At 55.8% G+C, this 18,109-nt stretch overlaps 6 protein-coding genes across 6 annotated transcripts; 2 read left to right on the forward strand and 4 right to left on the reverse strand.

Moving 5' to 3' along the window:
- Positions 1-892: 892 nt before the first annotated feature.
- On the reverse strand, positions 893-1,994 carry SETTUDRAFT_108338 (uncharacterized protein; the record flags this gene model as incomplete). Its single annotated transcript, XM_008026080.1, has 2 exons — positions 893-1,153; positions 1,239-1,994. 2 exons carry the CDS (start codon positions 1,992-1,994, stop codon positions 893-895), a joined length of 1,017 nt encoding a protein of 338 aa, XP_008024271.1.
- A 523-nt stretch (positions 1,995-2,517) lies between these two features.
- On the reverse strand, positions 2,518-4,234 carry SETTUDRAFT_168631 (uncharacterized protein). The gene is made up of 5 exons (XM_008026081.1): positions 4,107-4,234; positions 3,973-4,011; positions 3,421-3,921; positions 2,759-3,374; positions 2,518-2,712 (listed from the first exon to the last, which is right to left on the reverse strand). The coding sequence occupies exons 1-5, from the start codon at positions 4,138-4,140 to the stop codon at positions 2,655-2,657; spliced, it is 1,248 nt and encodes a 415-aa protein (XP_008024272.1). The 5' UTR covers positions 4,141-4,234; the 3' UTR covers positions 2,518-2,654.
- A 138-nt stretch (positions 4,235-4,372) lies between these two features.
- SETTUDRAFT_149746 (uncharacterized protein) lies at positions 4,373-7,941 on the reverse strand (the record flags this gene model as incomplete). The annotated part of the gene is made up of 3 exons (XM_008026082.1): positions 4,373-5,533; positions 5,584-7,710; positions 7,768-7,941. 3 exons carry the CDS (start codon positions 7,939-7,941, stop codon positions 4,610-4,612), a joined length of 3,225 nt encoding a protein of 1,074 aa, XP_008024273.1. The 3' UTR covers positions 4,373-4,609.
- A 643-nt stretch (positions 7,942-8,584) lies between these two features.
- SETTUDRAFT_130009 (uncharacterized protein) lies at positions 8,585-11,460 on the forward strand. The gene is made up of 5 exons (XM_008026083.1): positions 8,585-8,726; positions 8,783-8,915; positions 8,969-9,253; positions 9,309-10,071; positions 10,118-11,460. Exons 1-5 carry the CDS (start codon positions 8,653-8,655, stop codon positions 11,146-11,148), a joined length of 2,286 nt encoding a protein of 761 aa, XP_008024274.1. The 5' UTR covers positions 8,585-8,652; the 3' UTR covers positions 11,149-11,460.
- Positions 11,461-12,824: 1,364 nt separating this feature from the next.
- SETTUDRAFT_160700 (uncharacterized protein) lies at positions 12,825-14,798 on the reverse strand (the record flags this gene model as incomplete). The annotated part of the gene is made up of 2 exons (XM_008026084.1): positions 12,825-12,974; positions 13,044-14,798. 2 exons carry the CDS (start codon positions 14,796-14,798, stop codon positions 12,825-12,827), a joined length of 1,905 nt encoding a protein of 634 aa, XP_008024275.1.
- A 1,615-nt stretch (positions 14,799-16,413) lies between these two features.
- SETTUDRAFT_108006 (uncharacterized protein) lies at positions 16,414-17,619 on the forward strand (the record flags this gene model as incomplete). Its single annotated transcript, XM_008026085.1, has 1 exon — positions 16,414-17,619. A coding segment is annotated over one exon (1,206 nt), but the record flags the coding sequence as incomplete, so codon positions are not given.
- Positions 17,620-18,109: the final 490 nt, after the last annotated feature.

Consider the following 18,109-nt stretch of genomic DNA (forward strand, 5'->3'; position numbering starts at 1 on the left):
GACCTGTAGGTCATGCCTCTCTGGCGTAGCCCTTTACAATTTTAGTATTAAATATAGTAACTTATAGTATATTAAAGTTAAGTAACTATATACTTATAATTAACTAATTATATAGCTAACAAAGTAGTAAAAGTTACGTATGATTTATAGTTTTTAAAGCTTTAGCTTTAACTATTAGTTTTTTACTAGTGTTTTTATAAAAACCTTATAATATATTGAAAATAATACTAAAAAAAAATAGCTATTAGCTAGTAAAACGAAAGCAATAGTTAAAACTTTGTAAAGTAGTAAATTAGTATAGTAGCTTATCATATAATTATAAGTAAAGTTTACTATAAGTAGCTATATTAAGTTAAAATACTATAGTAAGCTAGTAACTAAGTGTAGCTTAGTACTATATAATAAATCAAAGCTTATTAGCGTAGCTACTTTACTAATAATAAGTAATTAGTAATGCTAGGATTTTTTACTAGCGGCTAGGAACCTTACCCCCTATTTCTAAGCACAGTTCTAGGTAGAAACTTGTCTCGGCAACGGCTTCGCAGTGCAACGCCTATTGCTTATCTTCTTTTTTTTTCCTCCGAATCTGAGATTTTAATCGCCCGGACGACCATGGCGCCTACATGGATATATAGATATATACGGAAAGAAAAAAAACGAACAAGCTATCTGTACCACAAAATCCCACACACACACGCACAACCAGCCAGAAAAAGTAGCCTCACCCCCTCCACCCAAAGAAACGATAGAAACCGAACAGTCCCCATTCATATCTACATGGACGATTCTAACGCAGCGAAAAACCGTCGAACACTACCTCCTCCAGATGAAACCCCCCCCCCCCTCAAAATGCAAACTTCCTCCCAACTCCATCTCCACCACCACTACCAAATCACGCATAATAACTGCGTCCAAACAGCGCAACACTCCTGCTCATCCTCCACGCGCCCCAAAGCACCATCCCCAGAATCGCGAGATTCGCAAGCTGTCTACACACAACAAGTAGCAGCGTCGTCGCATCAACAGCCGTGGCCGACCAGCCCGCCGTATCCACATACAGCAGCACAACGTCGTACAGGATGAATATATCGCGCAGCCAGATGAGCGGGACGACGGCAAAGGCGAAGCGGAGGAGATCTTTCCGCTCTGGAGACTTTTTTTTCCCCGGAGACGTTAGTTACAAGGGACGAAGGAAGGAATAGGAGATAGGAAGGAAGGGAAGGGAAGGGGGAACTTACGTCCCGCGCATTCCTATTCGTAGTTGCATACTCCCTCAGTACTTCAATCGACACGCTCAAGCTCGCTGCAACGACAATCGCCTCGTGGACGATATACATGATGCGCGTTGCGCGATGGTGCTGCAGGACGGTTGACCAGGAGAGCAGGGCGTGCGGGCCCGAACTTCCTGTTGAGACATCTCTGGCATGGATACCTAGCCCCCAGGCCGCGAGACCGGTGCCTAGCATAGCGAGCATGATGGCCGAGTTCCAGATACGGGATTTAGTTCGCGGGGTGCTGATGCCGGTGCCGTTTTCCTGTACGTGGCTTGAGTGGATCCATACGCCGCCGTTGAGGAGTACGGTGAAGAAGATGGTGGCGAGGGCTGTGGTAAAGGTTAGGGCTGAGATGTTGGAGGCATACCCGCTATCGGCGGTGCTGTAGGCGCGGCGTCCGTTCCAGCCTAGGTCGTCGTCATAGTTGATTGTGCCGGCGGTCTTGAGGAGGTCGGATACCAAGCGACATACGTAGGCAATGAAGAGGCAAAGAAGGGCGGGCCAGAGGAAGAGATAGGTTCCCAGAGTCGTTTTGAGCGGCCCGTCGCGCGCACTGTTGTTTTTGCTGTTTGGCGCTGTGAAACGTCGCTGCTTGATGCGCTGGAAAGTGGGCTTTGATGCGAGGCCCAGGAAGATTAAGGCACCGGCTGCTGTGATGACATCGAGGGCAAATACTGCTTGATATGAGGCTCGTTCATGGGTTATGTCAAGTCGAGACATTGCACGTTTTTGTGAGACGAAATGTAAGTTGGATTGGTAGCGTGTGCTCAAAGCAAATCAGCAGAACAACTCCCTTTCAACCAAGCACAAAATCCTCACTTTTGCATTCTCATCCGAGCATCCGTCAGCCTATGACGTTGATTACCCGTCATTTCTTAGCGGCGGCAAAACGCTGCCGTTATGCGGATCCATAAATCGCACATGCTGGTGCCGAATCAGAGTACACAGGACCGGAAAAAACGGAAGGAAGCTCAGTTGCGATTTGAAACTTCTTCCTTCTCTGGTGAGCCAGTCAATGACATCGGTGCGATGAGATTGATGGATTTTGGATTGAAACAAGGAGGCATCGTGGCAATGTCGATCCGCAGGGACGGCAGGTTAGGTATCATGCACATGTGCATGGGTGGAACGTGGAGATTAGAGTGCGGGAAGAGCGCGGACGCTAAAACGATCGCCCAGCCACCTGAGGCTGGAGCTTTGTGGCGTTCACATTAGCCCTATTTTTAGTTGGAAAACCAGCATGTACAGAAACTTTCGCATGGATTGCTTGCTACTAGTTGTATATTAATTCATTCATTTTCGTGTGCCTCGTCATTGCACTCAACTGGCGACGGCTCGTTTTTCAGTGCCTCTACGAACTCTGTTGCCATGGCAAGCTTTTTATGCACGGGACATGTTCTCGCCTTCCTCAGCCTTCTGGAGACCATACTTCTTCAGACTGCTATGTGTCAGTGATGAATGCGAATATGGAGAAGAAAACGTACCGAATGCTCTGGATGGCAATGAAGCCAGTAGTGTCCATTGGGCTGAAGTTGTCCAGGGTGTCCATGGATGCCTCTTCCTCGGAGTAAAGCTTCTCTGTCTTGCTGGAACGACCGAGCACGTACGCGTTGCCCTTGTACAGCTTCATCCTGACCTCGCCGTTGACCCTGCGCTGGGAGAAGAGCAAGCTGTTCTCGATGAACTCACGCTCAGGCGAGAAGTACATGCCGTTGTACAGCTGGTAGCTCCAGTTGTGGGTGACAAACTGGTCGCGAAGGTTACGGACCTGTGCATCCATGACAAGACCCTCGAGGTCCAGATGGGCGAGGCGGAGGATGGTCATGGCTGGCGAGTCGTAGCAGCCACGCGACTTGAGACCGATGAATCGGTTTTCGACAATGTCGATGCGGCCAATACCGTGGGTAAAGCCGAGCTTGTTGAGCGCAACAAAGAGCTCGACAGAGTCGGTGTAGGTCTTGTCGGGAGTCGCGACCTTGACGGGGATACCCTTCTCGAAATAGACGGTAATGTCAGTGGGCTCGTTGGGCGCATTGAGAGGCGAGTCGGTCATGGTCCACATGTCGTCTGGGGGAGAGACGTCTGGGTCCTCGAGGATACCTGAAGATGTTAGCCAAAGCCAAGCAACATATCGACCCAGTCCTACCAGCTTCATAACTGCAGTGTGCAAGGTTGGCGTCCATGCTCCATGGCTTCGCCTTGGTAGAGGTAACGGGAATGCCATGCTTCTCAGCATAGTCGAGCAGGTCCTGCCTGCCCTTGAAGCGATCGCAAAACTCGGGCATCCTCCATGGCGCAATGACCTTGATCGAGGGCTGAAGTGTGTAGAAAGCGAGCTCGAAGCGAACCTGGTCGTTTCCCTTGCCTGTGCAGCCGTGGGAGACGAAGCCACAGCCTTCTTGTTGTGCAACGCGGATCTGAGCGCGGGCAATGACTGGGCGGGCCAGTGAAGTTCCGAGGAGGTAGCGGCCCTCGTACGAAGCATTGCACTGAACCGCACGGAAGCAAAGCTCCTCGACAAACTCCTTCTGCAGGTCAAGAATGACCATCTTCAGAGCACCGATCTTGAGCGCCTTCTTCTCCACCTCGTCCCATGGCTCGTCCTGGCCAACGTTGGCGAGGAAGCACACGACCTCATATCCTTCCTCTTGACCAGTCTGTTAGCCACATGAAGCGATCGGGTGCGATTCTGGCATACCAATGAGCCACTTGAGGATGGTGGAGGTGTCGAGGCCGCCTAGTAACCCAGGTCAGTACAAACGTGGTAGAGAAAAGCAAGAGCGGGGGAAGCCATTGGGCTTGGTTTTGGGGTGTGCTGCATTGGGAACATACCAGAGTATGCTAGGCAAACGCGTCCCTTTGACATTGTGACTGTGTATGTGTGGTGTGTTCAAGTGTGATGGAGGAGTCAATGGCGACGTCTGGAGAAGTGCGGAGTCATTTGCTATCTTATCGGCGATAAAAAAAGTTCGGTGCTCCGCATCCCATCCCTGCAAGGTGGCCGACCATCGGTCGACTAAGCGCTAGGCCTGCCATAGGCGCACACGCGAGCCAACCCCATTCATGCACAGCGGCGAATCGTCAATGGGACCGGCTAGGGTAAATCAAGTGGTATTCAAAGTGCTATGCAAAGTGGTATATCTAACATGGCAGCCAGAGTACTTTTCCCGGCGCCGTTGATGCAATGCTCTGAGTATGCAAGTGCGCCGCGAGCCAGATTCTCAACAGGATAGCAACAACGGACAAGCGCTGACGAACAGAGCAAAGAAAAGACGCACATGAATTTTCTTAGCGCTCACGACCATACCGGTGCGCGAGGGACCAACGGCGTCGTGCTAAAAGGCCCCACCAGCAACCCTCTCCCGCTCATAAAACACAATGTAAGCTTTCTCGTTCTGCAATCGACTGTGTGCCGGAAGGTTGCCCGGGTCGAAATCTTGGATCTTGTCATCGTTGAAAGACCGCCAACATCCCCGCGATTTGTCCTTGACAAATGCAATGTAGTGGCCGCTTCCAAGCGTAGCGCCAATATGCCAAATGACGGCATACGCGTTGTAGACATACGGTCCGTTCATGGTAGGGTCAGACTTGACACCTGCCAGCTGCGCAGGTCCATCCCGCGCCATCTGTGAAACGTAGGCCTCTTGTTCTTGTGTCATGGGTGGCTCGACGAATGGACCGATATCCAGCCTCTGTAGTGGAAAGTGGACGGGCGTGCGGACTTTGCGCGCAGTCTCAGTACGGGACGCGCTGAATCGCTTGAAGTGGATCACCAGTGTGTCTGGTGCCCGGGTGATTGTGATCTTCTTGACTGCCTCGCGATCCTTTTTGCACCGTGGGCAACGCCATAGCTCGTCTCCCGCTAGGCGCTCCGGTGCGCAGTACGATTCTAGGCATTGGCGGAGGTCGCATTGGCCTTCGCGGGGTATCTCGACGCTGATGCTCCAAAACGCCTCATACGTTGTGCTTGTGACGCCGCATGTTTGACATGTGAGCTGCGAGGCGTGCTGCCCAGCAAACAAACCGCCAATAACCGACATGTCGCGATGCTGGTATCGCCGCCACTCAATCATGGCTGAGTACTGCCGCGGATAGCGCTCGCGAGTCAGTTCTTCTTGGTCCGAAAGGGGTTTTAGGGGGGGTTTGTTCCATGTCAGGTTCAAGTCTTCATGCATGTAATCCAAAACGAATTCGAGGAATTCCTTGGCGTCCTGCTGCTCGTCGATGCCCCACTGTGAGTTGAAGTGGCCGCATATACGCTATGTCCAGTCAGCCACTGTCATTACAATCCAAATGTGTCATAACATACTCTGAAGGTGCTAGGGCGTACGGACGACACATCACCTTTGTAAAGGTTCGAAAGCAACGTCGCATACGCCTCTGGGAGGATACCCTTGGTACCTTTCCAGTTATCCCGCTGCAGGTCGCGCTGGTAGCGCCCTGTTAGGAACAAGTCCGAAAGCAGCAAATGCCCACTTAGACACTGTACTACCGAGTTCATGTAGCATGTAACTCCAAAGTTGAGCAGGCCAGTCCTGTGCAGTCTCAGATTGCTGAATTGGGGCTGTGAATTGTAGATGCTGCGGTTTTGCTGCACGTCTTGGCGTTCGTGGACGCCGCTGTAGCTGACCTTGGGTACCGATGGCGGCGGCCGTGAAGGCGCGGCGGGTATCGCTGGCGGAACGTATTGTTTGGTAGGCTGAGATTTTGGCGGGTACATCATCGACTGCTCAGCTTCGACCGCGGGATATCGGCGCAAGAAGTCTTCGGTGGAATGATAAAAGGATGAGTTGGCCTCTTCATCTTCTTCTTCGCCCTCTGTCGGAGGCACCTCAACAGCGGCTCGCCCTTTCCGGGCCTCTTCCAACCACTTTTGCTGTTCTTCTTGGTCCATGGGCACATATTCACGCCGTGAACGTCTTTGCCAAGTGTTCCTGGTGATGTTGGTAGCTGGAGACCGTCTCACAGCCCGAGTCCTAGTAGGTCCTGCAGCTACTACTGCTGCAGTGGTCGACATTTTCAACGCCTGTGGGCCTACCAAGTCCACCCACGCATCCAGGCCCCCTTTCAAAAGAACAGGCGGGCGTTTGAGAGGCTTGTCGGCGTTGAACTCGTGCAATGTATCAAAAAGCAGTTTCAGGGCCGTTTCCTTTTCCGACCGGCTGGTCTTGTGCATAAAATCAATATTTTTGGTCGATTCGTCGTAGTACACAACAACGTCAAAGTCGTTGCGTCGGTCAAACATGGCCTGCTCTTCGTCTGGCGAAATGACAAGGCGGTCCAACAGCTGCTCTGCCGAGTCGCCGTCGCGTAACGTCAACGGCTCTATGCACATGATGTTTCGCACGTAGACATGGCCTGCGTCGAAATCTGCTCGGTCTCGCACGTCAATTGTGAGCACATTGTACATGCGGTAGTAGTCGTAGAGCATGCTGGCGTCGATTTCCAATTCCACCGATTTACTCAGGGGCCGCGCGCTTTCAGAGGGAGCGCGCATGTTCTGGGCAGGGAAATATGAGTCTGGCACGCCATTTACATTAGGAGCATAATTGGACGCGCTCGACGCAGCCAGCGAGTTGCTACGGCCGCCAGTCCCGTTCATACTCCGAGGAGTACTGCGAGGCGGATTGATGCTTGAAGGGCCCGAGATGTTGCGTGCTGGGCTATATGTCGGGCTAGGCTCTTTGGGCAGCGAGGCGGCAAATGCGGTGTCCAGAGGCAGCTTGGGAGGCGGCGGGGGCGTGGATGCAGACGGCATGGGCATGCTGCGTGGGCCCAAGAGCCTGTTGGTGGAGTGGTAGTCTGCGGGAGAGGGCATTTTGACCGAGAAATCTTGACTCGAGCGGGCAGAAGATGCATCGAGCGGCGGCACCGACCCCCGCAGGTTCGCGAACCGCTGGGCAAGGTCGTTGATGCCGTTGATGCCGTTGACGGAGGCGGCGTTTTGGTGCACGGCGCGGCCATGCAGCGATTGCGGCTTTGGCTGTACAAGCGGTTTTCTCCGCATCGAGTCGAGGGACGCGGCGGGCGAGACACGGCCGTTTGGCATGGTCGTGGGGACCTCTGGGAGCATGAGCTCGTCGTCTCTTCGCGTGAGCGTGGAGCCATTGCGGGAGTCGGCCCTTGTATGGGCGGGCACGGATGCGGTTCGGTGATGGGCGCCATTCCGCTTGTTGTCGTTCTTGATGATGTCCTTGATGCGCATGAAGCGCTCCTCGCTCGACTTGATGTCCTTGACGAGGTCGTTGAAGTCGCGGTAGGCCTGGCTGCGGCTGGCGTTGATCTTGTCGTAGTAGTCGCGGTGGGCAGGGATCAGGTCGACGACAATCTGGTAGGCGACCATGTACTCCCAGTATGCGCCGGCGGGGATGCGGTCGTTGAGCATCGTCTTGGCCGAGTTGAAGTGGGTGCGCGCGGCCTCGAGCAGGTGCCGAATCTACGCATGGTTTGGTCAGCGACGGACGACGAGGCGGTGGGCGGTTCCAGCATGTACCGAGTGGTGCCTGAGCGACTCGGCCGTGTCAGTGGCGGAGGCGATGATCTCGGCAATGGGGGGATACGACGAGGCTGGCCGCCGCGAGTCGCCTGGCCCATGGCTGGTGGTGGTGGTGGTGGTGGTGTTGCTCGGCCATGCATCTGCGCCCAAGGCGTCGCTGTGGCCGTTCATGGTGCTCGCGGGCGGGCGGAGGGGGGTATGCGGAGGGCGGCCGAGGAGCAGCCGCACTCGAGGTAGCACTTTAGGCGTTGGGCACTCGCATGTTCAAGAAGTCGCCCGGAAGGAGGCCCTTGGGTACCTATGGCCGTACGCGACTCCGTGTGCGCCGAGCAGCAGCGATGACGGGGATGCGGGGCGGAGTCGGGGCTGTGCGTGGCGCCCGTGGGAGCGGAGGGGCGGGCGGCGGAAGCTGGGGGGTGGGCGGCGGTGGTGGTGGAGGCACGCAAAAAGAAGGGGGAGGCAGGGCGTGGGTGTGGGCGGGGTGGTGATGGTGGTGGTGTGGTGGTGTGGTGGTGAGGGCGGCGGCGGCGGTGGCGGCGATGTCTGGCGCTGTTTCTCTCTGTTGCAGGCATCCAGAGCCACATATGTATGTGCTAATAAGCATTCTGGCGGCGGCTCATGCGCCTGCGCCCGCGCCTGCGCCTTCCGCCACAGCGCGGGCGTCATCAGCCAAGCCCGCTCTCCTCGCACTGCAGCTGCTTGCTACCCACCGCACCCAACCACCACCACCACCACCACCCTCCCCCAAGCCCGCACGCCCTCACCCACGCCCAACCCCCCAACAGCTTCGCCCAGCCCGCCTCGCACGCCCGCCGCCCGTCGCTCCCCCGCAGATAATAATAATCGTAATCTCCGCCGGCGCACAGCGTCGACTCCATCGCCATGGCGGGCTGGTTCGGGTCGTCGACCAACAGCGCCTTCGAGGAGCAGGTCGAGCGCGCAACGTCTTCGAGCTTGTAGGCCCTGCTCCGCCGCCCCTGCGAGCCTCGCATTCCATACTGACATGCCGCAGAGAGGACATGCCCCTCAATCTCGAGATATCCGACGTGATTCGGTCCAAGACGGTGCAGCCTAAAGACGCCATGCGCTCGCTGAAGAAGAGGATAGGCAACAAGAACCCCAACGTCCAGCTGGCCGCCCTCAACGTACGCCACCCTTCCTCCACGCCGCGCCCACTGTTTGCTGACCCTCCGTCCAGCTCACGGACACGTGCGTCAAGAACGGCGGCGCCCACTTCATCCAAGAGATAGCTTCGCGCGAGTTCCTCGACAACATGACGTCCCTCCTCAAGGCGCCCCCGTCCGTCGCCCCCAACCACGACGTCAAGAGCAAGATGCTGCAATTGATACAGTCGTGGGCAACGGCTGCAGAAGGCCGCCACAATCTCGGCTACATCAACGAGGTCTACATGAGCCTGCAGCGCGAAGGCTACCACTTTCCGCCAAAGGAAAACATTTCCGGCAGTATGCTCGATAGCAGCGCGGTAAGCCCCTCTGCAGCCACACCAACCAGCTGCGCCCAAGCTAACGTGGTTGCAGCCTCCGGAGTGGACAGACTCGGATGTCTGTATGCGATGCCGCACAGCCTTTACCTTTACCAACCGAAAGCACCATTGCCGTAACTGCGGAAACGTCTTTTGTGGCGCCTGTTCGAGCAAGAACATCCCTCTACCCCACTTGGGCATCATGGACCCTGTGCGAGTCGACGATGGTTGCCACGCCAAGATCACAGACAAGTCGCGGGGCTCACACCTTCCCAGGGCCTTTGACTCGTACAAACCCCAGAAAACGCTATACCAGGGCTCAATGGAGCCGCGCAACGCACGTGTGGAGGACAGCTTCGATGCAGATCTCAAGCGGGCCCTGGAGATGAGCTTGGACGAGGCCAAGGGGAACGGCTCTGCTGGCTTCGTCTCGCAGTCTCAGCTGCAGTCCAGTTCTAAACCCACCAATGGAGCGACCAAGAAGCAGCCCGAGGAAGAGGAGGATGCCGACCTAGCTGCTGCCATTGCTGCTTCTTTGGCGGATATGGAAGAACAAAAGAGGAAGTACTCCACGACCTTCCGGGAACAAGCTTCCCATGCCGATGGATCAGTACCGTTTGTCGCACCAAAGAATGATTATGAGTTGACGCCCGTTGAAGCCGAGAACATTAACCTATTTTCCACGCTTGTGGACCGCTTGCAACACCAACCCCCTGGCACAATCCTCCGTGAGCCGCAGATACAGGAGCTTTACGAGAGCATTGGGAAGCTGAGACCGAAGCTTGCGCGTACCTACGGTGAGACTATGAGCAAGCATGGTAGGTACTGTCTAGACCACCCAAGACTATATGCTGACGACCACAGACACACTCCTGGATCTCCATGCTAAGCTATCTACTGTTGTTCGATACTATGATCGTATGCTTGAGGAGCGACTCTCAAGCACATACAATCAAGCCAACACCATGTATGGCCTGCCTGCATCCACCCAACGGCCAGCCTCAAATCTCTATCCCAGCATACAATCAGGCGCGCCAGACGGTGCTGGCGAAAGCTACTACACTGGAAACGCGCCTCCTTCAGGCGCATACGGACGGCCTCAATCAATGTATGGCGGTGGTTACCAGTCACAGCAACAGCCCTATGGTCAGCGACCAGCGTCGTACGCTGCGCCCCAAGAGCAGTACCAACAACCATCACAGCCATATCCCAATCTGGCCCAACAAGCACCCAACACTTCTTACCAACATCCTTCTTCACCCCAACTACAACGTCAGGTATCCAACCAGCAATATCCTTCACAAACACCCACTGGCTACCCCCCGCAAGCGCCGCCGTCAACAGTATCAGACGCAGAGAGCGCGAGCTACTACTATGGAGACAACAATGCCGCACAGCCCTCACAGCCACCCATGCAGCGGACACAAAGTTACGGTTCTCAACCTTTGCAACAGCCACCATCCCCGCAAGCATACGCTCGGGCCCCGCCACAACAGACGCCCATCTCACCGCCCGCGCAGCCTGCTACGGCCTGGCAAAATCCGCCATACCCTCAACAGGACCAACCGCCAAATTGGCAATCAAACCAGAGCCAAGCTCCTCAACAACAAGCCCCACCGCCGCAAGCCCCACCGCAACAGGCGCCTGCACCACATGCACCTCAGCAAGCACCACCGCAGCAAGCTCAACAGCACTGGCAACCTCAACAGCAGCAGCAGCAGCAGCAAGCACTATCAGCACAACAACAAGCACAGCAAACTTCTGGATGGCAGCCTGCACCGTATGCATCGGGGGGATATGGCCCCGAGAGTTTCCCATCAGCGCCTCAGAACCAGCTTCCTGTTCAGCAGCAGCAGCAGCAGAAGGCGGTTGAAGAGCCTCTGATTGACTTGTAAATAAATGGAGAGAAATGTTTCTGTTTAGTTAATCAATCGCTTGAGAAGTTGTATGATTTCTCTCTCTCTCTCTCTCTCTCTTGTATGTGTGTGCGTGCGGCTGGTTTATTTGTTTGTTATGACATGTTGTGTTGTGTTGTGTTTGTTGTGTATGTAGGGATATCCTTGTTCTTTCTGGAACAATAGGTACAAGTATAGGTATAGGTATAGGTAGAGGTAGAGGTGGAGGTAGAGGTAGAGGTAGAGGTAGAGGTATAGGTACAAGTATAGATACTTGGTGTAGTGAGCGTATGAGTTGATTGAGTAGAGTTGATTGAGTAGAGTTGATTGAGTAGAGTTGAGTTGATTGAGTAGAGTTGAGTTAATTGAGTAGAGTTGATTGAGCAGAGTAGAGTAGAGCGGCATAAATCAAACAATGAGGTTTAGCAACGTCTCCCTTGTCATGACGTGTTTCTTCTTTTCTTCTTTTCTTCTTCTTTTTTTTTCTGGTTGTGTTTGATTCAGTTAGATGCGTCGTATGGTGTCAAGTCAAGTCAAGTCAAGTGGTATGATATCGTGTGATAGCGTGGTAGAGTGATAGCAGCAGTCAGTCTGTGAAATGGGGGGAGGGGGGTGGGGGGGGGGGGGTTGTTGCCCATTGATTGCAAGAAAAGGTTAAAACGAGGAACATACTCTCCCCAATGCGTGCATGTGAATTCATCTTCATTAAACTATCTTGTTCCTGTCGCTAAGCTACCCTACCCTATCCTAACCCTATCTTGAGTGTGAGTGTGCGTGTGCGAGTGTGAGTGAGTGTGTATGTGTGTAAAACTTTTTTTTCTGAATCTCAGCATCTTTAAAACTCCCAATTGCACCGAAAAAAAACAAAGCCAAGAGAGTGAGAGAGAGAAAAGGGAAAAAAAGGTCCAACAAACAAGAGTGTTGAATGTTCCAGACAAAGGGCGTGTAAAAGAGAGCCAGAGAGAACCACCGGACGCCGGAATGAATGAGTGAGTGAGTGAAGGAATGGAAGAATGAAAAGAAAGAAAAATAAGTCTCCTAGGTCTATAAAGTGGATGGGAAGCAAGGAAGATGAATCCTTGATCGAAGAGGACAAAAAAGGAGGGTCTATGGACCTTCAATTGACAAAGCGCGATGGCGAGGGAAAGAAAAGAAGGGCATGGGACTTTGAACAACATGTGCCGCGTCCATGCAAGTTGAAGATGCTGATGCAGAATAATCTTCCCAACCAGGCCAAAAGAAAGGAAAGACGAAGGGTATAAAATGCATGTACGCCTCGGATCAAGAGTGACTTAATAGCTTTGCAACGAAAAACAAAAGTAGCTTGATAAAGTGCGTGATTCCTAACGGCCAAGACTACTCCAAAGGGCAAAGTGGTAAAACACGGAGTTGCCTGATTGTAGGATTCAAGATTCCCTCTGTTGACAGAAAAAAGACGGGTCGTAGTGGTGTCATTAGGACAATAGATTGTGGAGCGAGGAATTTGGTGGCGACATGATCCTTCCTGGAGCGGAAATTCCTTGGGCGTTCCGAAGAGGCCCGGGGTAATAGTCGGAGTTTGCGCGCAGCGAGGAAGGGCTCGGCACGACGACCTTGGCTCAATTGAGACGAGACGCGATGGTGAGCAAAGGAGGGCAGAGGGGCCTGGAAGCTGGCCGTGGTGGGCTACCACTGGCTCAGACAAACTCTGGCCAGTAGTTGTATGGCATGAGAATTGGACCAGTCCATTTCTCGCCATAGGCGTTGGTGCGCCTGCCAGCAATGAAATCGTCGTGGGCGTGCTCAAGGACGGAGATCCACGACGAGGGCTCGGGATGCTTCATCCACTGCAAGTGTCTTGTTAGCGAATGTTTTTTTTTGCTTTTAGTAGTGGTAGTGCGGGGAAATAGGCTTACCTGGTTGTGGATATGATAGGTCCATGCACCACGGAAGAAGTTTTCCAGGGTGCGGTTGTTGGGCGGGAACTTGTCTTCTTCCAAGATATAATCTGACACGACGCCCGCTTTGCGCAGCTCCGCCTCTTCATCCAATGTAGCCTGGAACGAATCATGGTGGCCTGGCCTGTCGCCGTGGGGGGGAGTGAGGGCTGCAGAGGAAGCTGGCACATTGTCTTCACTACGCTTCGTCTCCTGGATGCTTGTGGCGCGGAGCTCCTTGCGTTGGGCATCCTTCAGGTTGATGCGCTCTAGTTGCGGGCCATCGTAGCTCTCCCACTCATCCCTGATGCTGCCAATGCTTCCCTTGAAAACAGCACCGTAGTCGCGAAAGCATGGAACGGTGCATCGACCCTCGCGGTCCCAGTTGAATTCGGTCCAGATGGGATCAAAGGCAGCCGTCTCGAACATTTTGAATTCCTGATCACGGCCGTCCTTCCAGGCCATGCGACCCAGGACACGAGGGTGGAAGTTGACACCCATGCGGATACCGCCGTAGAGCAGGTACGACGAAAGCGAAGAGTTTGCCGAAAGCGACATGATTGCCGTGTTGTAGTCGCCTGGGTGGGGGTGGGCTCCCCATCGCTCGGCAAAGGCGTGCTCCTTGGGCAACAAGAGCGGGCGCATGTCCCTCAGCATCAGCACATCCATGTCGAAGTAGGCGCCGCCATACATGTGCAGCACGATGAAGCGAACGGCGTCGGAGACGGCGACGGGGAGGAAAGTCATTTGCCTCTGCGTCAGGACCAGCCACTGCTGGCCGTGCTTGTCTTCGATGATGTTCTCGGCCACCTCCCTGTCGCCCTTGGAGTTGGGCAGTCCGGGCTTGGTGTAGTAGTTGAAGCCGTTCCTGTTCTCCTTGTCGGTGGCCAGCGGAATGCGGCTGGGAAACTTCCAGGCCTTGACAACAATGTCACCGCGCTCGACGAGGGGCAGGAAGCGGGCGAAGAGGGCGTCCTTGTTGAGCATGTTGTCGACGGCCTTGGGGTTCTTGTCGCTGTCGAGCCACAGCCACAGGCGCGAGCAGGCCAGGTTCTGGGTGTAGAGGTAGCTCTTGATGAAGACCTCGACGCGCCAGGTGGCGGGGCCTGTCCAGTAGACGTGGTATGGGATGATGGGGCCGGGACAGGTGCCAATGCTCGAGCCGTTTGCAGCGACGGCGCTCTCGATGGGGATGTACTTGTCGAGCGTCTTGCCGTGGCCGTCGGCGTTGATGTAGTCAGCCTTGCGGGGGTCTTGGGCGCTGGCGCGGTGGGCGGGCTCGGGGAGCGAGTAGTAGCGGTGCTCTTGCTTGGCAAAGAAGTTGAGGCAGTCGTAGGGTTTGCGCATCTTCTCGATGCTGGCGTACGAGCCCCTGCACTCCTCAATCAGCATGTCGATGTCGGCCTCGGTGTCGACGTGGGGGCGGGGGCCCAGGTAGTCGTCCTTGTTCCTGACGGCGGAGAGGGGGCGGTTGAAGACATTGGCGTGCGGGTTGATGGTGACGGTCTTGGTGGTGCCGGCGAACTTGACCTTGACGCCAGCCGACGTCGTCTCGATCAGCTCCGTGGGGCCGGCCTTGTCGAGGAAGGCGGGAATGCCAATCTTGCCCCTTGCGGCGACCGAGGGGTCGTTGACAAAGGTGATGAAGCCATAGACGGCGGCGTAGAGCAGGGCAGCCAGCAGCAGGTTCTTGAACAGCGTCAAGACTGCGCGGAGTTTGGACACTTCGGCCATGGCACAGGACTGGGGGCGGGACGGGGGTGGTGGAGAGGGGGGGGGGGTGGGCTGAAGATGTGCGCGATGGAGCTGGCCGCGGGCGTCTTATAGAGGTGGGCAGGCGGGCGGGCCAAGGGCGACTTCAGGAGGCTTGGAGGGGGGAGCGTGTCTGTGTGTGTGTGTGTGTGTGTGGAGAGTGGAGCGAGGAGCGTGCCCTGGATGGAGAAAGGGAAGGTTGTGCCCTGAACCACGGGCGGAGTCGCACGACTGCAGGGGTCCACAGTGCGCTATATACCGATGTATGGATGGAGGGAGGGAGGCCCAGATGTGAGTAGTGCCGGGCGCAGCAGCGTGTGCACAACAAGACGGTGAGATTTGGGGGGCGCGGGCGTTGTCGCGGTGCAGCAGCTGGCGGGCGTGGCGGCGTCTAGCTGAGGGAGGGCTGAGGGGGCCGCCTTGGGGTGGTAGTAGTAGTGGTGGTGGTGGTGGTGGTGGTAGTGGTAGTAGTCAATAAAGGGAATGGGGGCGCGACAAAGCCACACACGACGCGACGATGGGCAGGCGGGCCAAGAGAGGGACAAGAACAAGAACAAGAACAAGAACAGCAACAGCAAGGAGAGGTGCAGGAGGGAGCGTGGGCGTGGGAGCGAGCGACGAAACGAGACAAGACGCGACGAGACGAGCCGGCAGTGGAGCGAGAAAAGGACCCCAGGACTGCCGACGGCGAAGAAGCTGGAGAGGGCAGAACGTCGTGCGCGCGCTCGTAGTAATTTCCCAATTCCGCTCGCTGTGAGGCCGCGCGCCACATGCTGACCCGCCCGCCGCCTCCTGAGCAAGCCTAACGCCTTTGGTCGCCGCTGCATGCGCTGCAATGCACCGCTGCTCGCAAGCTTCGCCTTGCACTGCATCTGTGCCGCGGCTGGTGCTGCTGCTGAGGTGCTGTTCTGCGGTTCGCGGCGACCGCCTTTTTTTTTCCTTCTCCCCTAACACACTAACTTACCGCCCGCTGTCGTATTTGGCGCGAGGGAGAGAGTCAGTTGCGCGACGCCACCCCGCCGCCCCATCGCCCACCCCTGCCCTGCACTTGGATGCCTGTGCCTGCCACCAACACCGCCACCACCACCACGACAACCACCACGACTACCATCACCATCACCACCACCACGACTGCCATCACCACCCCCATCACCCCCATCACCCCCATCACCTCCATCGCCGCCATCACCACCCCCCATCGCCGCCATCACTGCCGCCCCCTCTTGGATGCCGCGGAACGTCTGCCAAAAGGCTGTCACTGCGCTGCTGCCCCCGCTACGGCGGCCCGCCTTGAGCGCGCGCCTGGGCCCATGCCACGGCCGTCTATTCTCAGCTGCCTCAGCTCCTCCGCCCTACGAACACGTCGACGTGCCCTGCCGCTCCAACGGCTCCTTGACGGTTGAGTGAGTCTCTTCTTCCGTCTTGTCTTCTGTCGCATGACGTTGCTCGCTGCACCCGTCTTGGATTCGGGCCACCGCTGCCCACACACACACGGCCCTGCTCCTGTGCCATGATCTCACCGCCCGCTTGAACCCTAGTCGCTCCACCACAGCAACAGGACGCCCGACCCTTCATCACAAGACTAACCAATCGCCCCAGCATCTTCCACGCCGCCAAACCCTCGGCTCCCGTCCTGCTCTATCTGCCCCCAGGCCCTGTGCTGCCCCAATCTACCGACGATGAACTTCGCGTCATCACAACCCTGGCTGCAGCAAGCGCCACCACCCTGGTCCGCATCAACTATCGCGCCTCGTCGACACACCAGTATCCCACGCCCTGCCATGACGTGCTGGTTGCCTACGACTGGGTCCGCGACAACCTGCTCGTCGATGGCTTCAACCGTCCCCATCTCGCCCGTCTCGCCGTATGCGGAGAGCTCATTGGAGGCTCATTGGCCACCATGCTGGCGCTGACAGAGTGCCGCAAGGGTGAGAGCCGCATCGGCGCCGCCGCCGTCAACAACCCGCTTGTCGACTGGGTCTTTCCGGACGACCTTCCTGTCGTGATGCCCGAAGACCTCCCAGAGCCTCTTTTTGGCGACGAGACTGCCTTTCCTGCAGACGCCGATCTGGCAGACTCGCTGGCTCTGCGCGAGAGCATTGCCCACGTGCTGCAATCCGAGCAAAAGCCTCCCAAGAAGCGCTCGCCAAAGAACCCTCCCCCGACATCGTGGCAGATGCACGGCGACAACACAGTCATACCTGCACTGACCCTCTCTGGCGAACGCGATGTCCTCTTCAAGAGACCCGAAGACTACTTTGATCGCTTTGCCTCGCCTATCCACTTCTTTCGCTCTCCCCACGCCCAGCTAGTCTACCCACCCTCGGACCATGTCTTTGCCTCGCAGCAGCCTGACGCGCTGCTCGACATGGAGGCCCAGCTTGCCCTCCATCACTATGCCACTTTTGATGAAAACGCCAAACTAGAACCGCCCTTCCCCGTCCTCAGCCGATGTCGCGCATACGCCAGAGGCTATCCCCCGGCTGGCACCAACCTAACCATGCCCGTCTGGAACATTACCACGGGCTTGCAAAGTCCTCTCTCGGATAGTGCTCTCGAGCTAGCCAGGATGATACGCCGAACCATTGCCCGCCATACCATGAAGACGCATACAGGCAGATCGCGATGGCATGATGATGCCGAAAAGAAGCAATACGAGGAGCTTGCCCATGGCCGTGTGCAAGTCAACTCACATCCGGGTTTGGGGCTGTGGACTGAGCAGAGTGATGCCCCGGAATCCCAGTCACGTCTGCAACATGTAGGAGCTTGGATAAAGCAGCGTCTAGATCCAGCCTTTGTTTGAATCCAACAAAATTCTCAGCGTGCATCCAGCCCACAGGGAGACACAGATGCGAGAGAGGAGGTGCACGACCACGACGACAGCGACGGCAATGGCAACAATCAGATAGCATTTTACGGGCCCACCTTACCACAACAGCCAGTAGCGCCAACCCCAGTACAACACCCCTTGCCGTTCTTTGTGCATCCACCACTGATCTTTTCCATCCAATCTTTTACCCAAGTCCATTTCTCGCCCAGGCCCGTGTACCTAACCCATCTCCCGCAGCCGTCGCCCTAGGAGCAGACTACGCTAGAGAGCGCACCGCTGTTTTCCATGCAGAGAGAGAGAGCTAGGTAATGCCCAGTGGAGGTACATTGTCATTGTACAAGGCCGTGTCCCAGGCAATCCTGACGATGCCTGGGCATACTACCTCTCTGCCACTCAGAGATATGATAGCGCAAGGATGGCATGGCAGACTGTAAATGATACTATCAAGAGAGAGCTGGGACAT

Source organism: Exserohilum turcica (genome assembly GCF_000359705.1).
Source record: "Exserohilum turcica Et28A unplaced genomic scaffold SETTUscaffold_16, whole genome shotgun sequence".
Taxonomy (NCBI): Eukaryota; Fungi; Ascomycota; class Dothideomycetes; order Pleosporales; family Pleosporaceae; genus Exserohilum; species Exserohilum turcicum.

Coding starts and splice junctions, on each gene's coding strand:
- SETTUDRAFT_168631 (XM_008026081.1), bottom strand. CDS start 4,140: ATGTCAAAGGGACGCGTTTGCCTAGCATACTCTG. Junction 4,012..4,106: donor CGTTTGCCTAGCATACTCTG/GTATGTTCCCAA, acceptor CTGGGTTACTAG/GCGGCCTCGACACCTCCACC. Junction 3,375..3,420: donor ACACTGCAGTTATGAAGCTG/GTAGGACTGGGT, acceptor TAACATCTTCAG/GTATCCTCGAGGACCCAGAC.
- SETTUDRAFT_130009 (XM_008026083.1), top strand. CDS start 8,653: ATGGCGGGCTGGTTCGGGTCGTCGACCAACAGCGCCTTCGAGGAGCAG. Junction 8,727..8,782: donor CGCGCAACGTCTTCGAGCTT/GTAGGCCCTGCT, acceptor GACATGCCGCAG/AGAGGACATGCCCCTCAATC. Junction 8,916..8,968: donor TCCAGCTGGCCGCCCTCAAC/GTACGCCACCCT, acceptor CCCTCCGTCCAG/CTCACGGACACGTGCGTCAA.